Source organism: Lissotriton vulgaris, chromosome 11 (genome assembly GCF_964263255.1).
Source record: "Lissotriton vulgaris chromosome 11, aLisVul1.2, whole genome shotgun sequence".
Taxonomy (NCBI): Eukaryota; Metazoa; Chordata; class Amphibia; order Caudata; family Salamandridae; genus Lissotriton; species Lissotriton vulgaris.
This window is the reverse complement of record NC_141699.1, coordinates 859,091,473-859,097,677: the sequence shown is the minus strand read 5'-3', so window position 1 is coordinate 859,097,677 and position 6,205 is coordinate 859,091,473. Positions and strand designations below refer to the sequence as shown.

At 47.6% G+C, this 6,205-nt stretch overlaps 1 protein-coding gene across 1 annotated transcript in view; it reads left to right on the top strand.

Moving 5' to 3' along the window:
* Positions 1-6,205, top strand: part of RNF168 (ring finger protein 168) — a 191,648-nt gene that overhangs the window by 96,940 nt on the left and 88,503 nt on the right. The window contains exon 6 of the mRNA XM_086943996.1: positions 5,516-5,600. Coding sequence (XP_086800122.1) covers positions 5,516-5,600 — 85 coding nt within the window. The remainder of the gene's footprint in view (positions 1-5,515; positions 5,601-6,205) is intronic.

Here is a 6,205-nt window from a genome sequence, read left to right as displayed (position 1 = left end):
AATTGTCAGCATGCCAAAAAAAGTAGGCTGCATAGTCTAAGCTCTACCCAATGACTCTTTAATCTACCAGCAGACACTCCCTTATCCATTATCTCACTCTTGCAGGTTCCTGCTTTTTCTGTCACCCTTTTTCTGTCTTTCTTTTCCTTCTTCCTCCCTTGTGTGTTTTTCATTCTCTTGCTCTGTCAGTCTTACTAGGAGAAATAAGTGCCAGTCCCCACAAATGAGCACCTCTGGGATCCACCTGCAACCACTGGCTCAATGTAAGCACTAGTTCCAAGCTGATCCTTGGCCTTTGCATTGAGGTACCACCTGAGTTGTTCTTGCATCCTACAGTAGACCCGCTCCTTAATAGCTAGAACTGTCAATTTAGTGTCACTCTACAGGACTTATCACTGGATCTCTGTGCCCAGCTAGATCCTCCAAGGATTATTGTCTCCGAAATTGCTTTCACCATTAAACTGGTGCAGAAAGAATGAGAAAATTGCGAGGAATTGTTTAAGCAGGAGGTAAAGAGATTCTGAAAACCTTTTGGCTTTTAACTGTGCATACTAGAAAAGTTCTGTTGCTTTATTACATATCAAATGAGCAGTAGAAATGAGGGACAGGGAAATGGGTTAGATCTTCCATTGATCAAGATCTTTGAGCGCAGAGGTATAGAAGAGGCTATGGGGTGCACAGGTGTGTAGCTGGACGTTACTGGGATTGATGGAAGACTGATACTTTAGAAATGCATTTAGAACAATATTATGATGAGCAATAAGAATACTGTTCAGGTTTGTGAAAAAATAGACATGGGGCACCAGAGCAAAGCATGGGTTCTGACGGGTAAATTGCTGTGGTCCAGACCTCAGCATTATGTCGAAACTCAGGCCTTCAGGTGTATGCACATGCAGTTGACGATCAGGAAACTTGAAGAGTCCCTGGCAAATAGTCCTGAAACTTGGAAATCTGCAGCCTAGGGCAGTGGCAAAAAATGCAGCAGTATGAATAGTAGCAGATGTCTGATGCAACCGGAGTATCTTTCCACCCTTCCTAATTTTGTATTCCCTATGAGCTGCCTCCCATCCCTTAAAATTATAGAAAGCCGCCTTACTGACTAATATCTTTGTGCCTTATCTTTTTATTTCGCTTAAATTAATCTTGGTTTTTTTGCTTGTCTCTGCCTTTCATAGCCCACATTTTACCAATACAGCTACTGCGTTATACCCCACTTTCAGTTTTAAACTGAATCTTGTGACTGCCTAGAATACAGGCAGGCTAAATGCAGTTCCGGGGTAAAAGATGGTGTATTTTTCTGGGGGCAACATATCTCCCTACACTAGGTTATCTTGTGCTTGTTTTTAGCTGCTCACCTGCCTACTTTCCCAACACCAGGATCTACATTACTTGCCTAAATGCAACACTCCCAAGTCCTCTTGTCTTGGTTAGCAGCCACCTTCTTCGCTGCGCTATCACTGACCTAGGTAAAATTAGAAAGGAACATTGTTGCCACCCATTAAGTTTCTCAGAGGAGGGCTTGGACAAATCTAGCACAGGTAGCTATTAGCTGGACTAGACACCCCTGATAGATGAAAATAGCTATCATTTTGACACTGGGCAGGCAGTAGGCCCCTGCAAGTTGCTGGTAGTAATTTTAGGCCAAGAATTATTGGTGTCTGCTGAACATCCTTTACCCTTGGGGATACTTCTGAGTGGCGAATAGGAATATGATTGGCTGGTAACTGTTTCATTTTGACATCTATCCCAGAAGCCTTTCTGCTGTCCTAAACCCTACAGACATTGTGGAGCCGTTTTGATGCCTTCAGTATGCCAGTCTTGTTCCTCCTCTGTCCCTGACCCAACTTCCTTATAAGGCAAAATGTTAAATGCTCTTGATGCTGCAACTCGTCAGAGTAATCATAAAGTGGTTTTGACCTCTGTTAGAACTGGCTATTTCTGGTAGGCTAAGGCTGACGCCAAAGCCAGGCAGAAACCACCATTCTAGTCAGGGCAAGGAAGTCACACGCCAAGATAACCTCTGCTCACCCCCTTGGTAGCTTGGCTCAAGCAGTAAGGCTAAACTCGGAGGCAATGTGTAAAGCATTTGCGCCAGCGCACAACAGCAACAACATACTAGGCACACCACAAGAGAGACTCCACACAAGGTTATTATAAAAATAACTTTTGTATTGTAAAAACACATCAGATAAAATCACACATATACATGGTGCCAACTGGCACGGGCAATATTCACAGGGATTATGTACACAAGACAGGGCCACAAGGGCCACTGTCATAGTCAGATAAAGCACTTCTAGAATAAGAAATAATAAAACATAAAATGGTAATCACAAAGATAACAACCAGTAACCACTGGTAACAGGAACCAGGACCTTACTAGGACCACCTGTACTAAGAAAGAAGAACCACCTAAGTATCACACAGCATTAGGGGTCTAAGAAAGAATACATTACTCATGATGCAATAAACCTACATTCAGAGGAGTAGAAAAGACAACCACCTAAGAATAACCACATTTAGGGGCATAAACCAGAACACCTTACCCATGATGTATGAACACATTCAGAGGAGTAATAAGGAGAAACACATGATGACTAAACATTCAGAGGTGTTAAGAATAGAGCACATGATGCAATAAAATCACATTCAGGGGTGCAGCGCAAGAAGACACATGATGACTAAACATTCAGAGGTGCAGCGCATGGAAAGGAAGACACATGATGCAGTAACACATTCAGAGGTGTTAAGAATAGGGCACATGATGCAATAAAATACATTCAGGGGTGCAGCGCAAGAAGACACATGATGACTAAACATTCAGAGGTGCAGCGCATGGAAAGGAAGACACATAATGCATAAACATTCAGAGGTGCCTAATAAATCAATAGCGCAAAAACACACAGTAGGCAATTACTATTTAAAAGCATAGAAATCACATTGCGCCTACACTACATAAGCCACTACCTGTGGCAGTCCCTAGGCCAACTGGCCTTGTTGGGGCAAGGATGCCCTGTGTCCAATGTCAGGGCGCGCTGCCATGCAGCGCCAGTCACAGAGTACCAAAAGCCTAAACGTGGCAGTTGCCCACAAAGTGCTGGGCAACTGTGTACATCACAGAAAGGCCTAAACGTGGCAGGTGCCCACAAAGTGCTGGGCACCTGAAGAATCAACAAAACGGCGCCAGCTAAGCCACACAGGCTCTGAAGCCAACACTGCGCACGTTGGAGCCACACAGGCTCTGGCCAACACTGGTCAAACGTTGGAGCCACACAGGCTCTTAGAAACACATATGGCCCCTCTGAGCCACACAGGCTCTCTCAAAGCGTTGGGGCGACCCACTGCCAAACGGGGCCGCCCTGACTCTCCATTCACTTCAGAGAATGCCCCCAGCGCCTCTCAGGGCACGAAATACACGTAGGGCACCTCGAGCCTCTCTGGGCCCGTAAAACAAATCTGCCCCCTTAGAGCCTCCATGGCTCCGGACACAACGATAGGGGTAAGGAGCCTCTCGGGGCTCTACACGCGTTGGGGCGACCCGCTGCCAACCGGGGCCGCCCTTTCTGCACTGCCAACACTGTACCCCACGGGGCTCTCGTGACCAACATGGGCGTTGGAGCCTCAGGCTCCCTTGAAACGTTGGGGCGGCCCACTGCCAGCTGGGGCCGCCCTACCTCCACTTCCGCCCATGGGCCGCTCTCCGGCACCAACAGCAGCCGCACGGAGCCCTCCCCAGCCCTTCAGACTCACCGGGCTCTCTTGGGCGGGGCTCCTCCGGGCGGCGGCCCTCCTTCATTCTCGGGGCAGCCAGCACACGCGCTGGGTCAGGCGGAGGCGAGGTGGGCTCTCGTGATCCTTGACGGCGAGACAACATCCTCGGCAGCCGGCAGGGCTCTCCCCTCACATGGGAGCACTGCTGCCGCCGCCATCTTCACTCCTCCCTTCCGCCTCCTCCCCCGGGCAGCTTCTCTCCTCTCGAGCTGCGGGGGCGGGACTTCCGGCCGGCCGCGCTGCGATTGGCCGGCCGGCCAAGCACTTCCGGGTCACCGCGGGCAGCGCGGCGGCCCGTTTTCAGTCAGGCAGGCTGGCAGGCAATAAAGGTATCGGCGTGGGCAGCCGAAATTAAATAAAAGTCAAGAATAAGCGAGGTGGGCACTCGCCAAGGCGGGCAAAGCGCTCCTCAGCGCCATAATCAAAAATAAAGCGCTCTAAAGCGCTATGGGGCCATAAAGCGCTCCCAAAGCGCTAGACACAAAGTACCAAGGTCCTTCCAGGAGTGCAGCTCCACCATGCTGCACAAAGGTCCCAGAGAGTCTCAGGGGCAAAGCAAAGTCCCCCCCATCAGCCCAGCAAGGCAGAGGGGTCCCCCAGGAGTCCAGGAAAGTCCATCAGGTGCCCAGGGGCTGGGCAGAGCCAGGGATCCCCCTGAGCCCCAGCAGCAGCATGCTCCTGGCAGATTCAAGTTGAAAACAAGAACAATTTGGAAGGGGATACAACCCCTTTTTATACAGTGCAAAACCTTTGAAGTTCTTTGAAGTCCTTTGAAGCAGGCAGTGTGAGAACCAGCTGGACTGGTTTAGAGGGAAGTCCCCTTCAGTATCAGGGACAGAGGTGTCAGTCGCCCAGCGGGAGGTGGAGCCAGCTTTGTAGTTACACAGGAACAGCCCTTCACTATCAGGTGCCATCTCCTCCCACTTCCCTGGCAGCAGATGCTGCCTTTCATCCATGGGCTGACTCAGACAACCTCCTGGGCTCTCCAGCCCCTGTCATCCTCAACCCAGACAGTCAATCCACAAGCAGGCCCATGCACTCTGGGCCCGGCTCACCAGTCAATCACACGCTAGCACCAACGTGCACAAATATGCCAACTTCCAAAAGTAGGACTTCTAGACTAGACACAGCCATGCTGCATACATCATTTTGCAGCATTTATTCTCACGAGTTCTCTCATACCAAACTCGCCCCTGCACTCCCCACACATCAGGAACTACCATGGGCATACATACTCCCCATTCATTCCTATGGGAGGGCAGGTCACTCACCATTCATCCACAGAGAGCTCAAGCACTTTACACTGTACCACAGTGAAAAAGTGCGCAGAGGCCTAAAATCACCAATACCAGGTTCCATAAATAGGCTAGGAAAACGCAAAAAGTCTAGGGGTGAACCTGCCTAATGGGCCGGGTCCAACAACCTCTAGGCAACTCTGATTTCTGCCTACGCCATCTGTGAATGTTTAACAGTTGCTAAGAAAAAAACATTGTTACAGGTAAGTAACTTTTTAGCCGAGTAGGTCTCTTCTAGGATGCAGTGTTAATTAGCTGGCTGTCTGTAGTTTGGATGGAATTAGGAAAAATGTGACAGATGTATTCGAAGTATTAGTTTGAGCATGGCATTGTCATTGACTTTCAGAAAACGACTTATTTTTAGGTGGTTTCCATGCTGTGTTGAAGAGGATCAACTGCTGTTACTTAATTAACATGTTTCCCTAATTGTGAAGCCTTCATTTCTGCAGATTCCTGTCACCGGTTCATAATGGCAGCTCTTCATCAGTTCTTTCGTCTGAGGTTAAAAATGAAAGCACAAAGCAAGAATCTGTGGTAATGTATAGATCTTTAAATTCTATGACCATTCAAATGAGCCAGTTTAAATGGTAGCCCTCGTCGATGACAATAAATAGTCTTCTGATCACTTTTACCAAAACATAAAAGTAATTTCTGTAGCATCTTGTTTAGGTAAGCATCTAACCAATTTTTGGAATGGGCCATAAGCAGTGCTAGACTGCTTGGAAAGGTTTTGCCTCAAAAGAAAGACTGTGGTAAACCATCTTTTTGATAATTTAATAAATTAGTATGATTTTCCTACCTTGCATGTCATTAAAATAAATACAAATTAAATAGGTTACTTTAAGTGGGCACAAGCCTTGTAATAAGTCAAATGAGACATAGCCAGCTAAACACAAAAGTCTGGAAAAACCCTTTGAGGCGTGGGGAAAGCACAACTTTGCTCACTAATGTGGTTCAAAGTGTGGGTGCTTCGCTTCAAAGCGCTTCTTACCAACTTTCACTAAAATATTCATGTTAGGGTAATGAATTCTCGATGTGAATGTTGCCCCCATCCTCTTCTGTTTCTTACTGTTTCTGGGACAGCCAAACACTTTCAAATATGAAATTGCTGGTGTGTCCCACTAGCTAAGACATTAAGT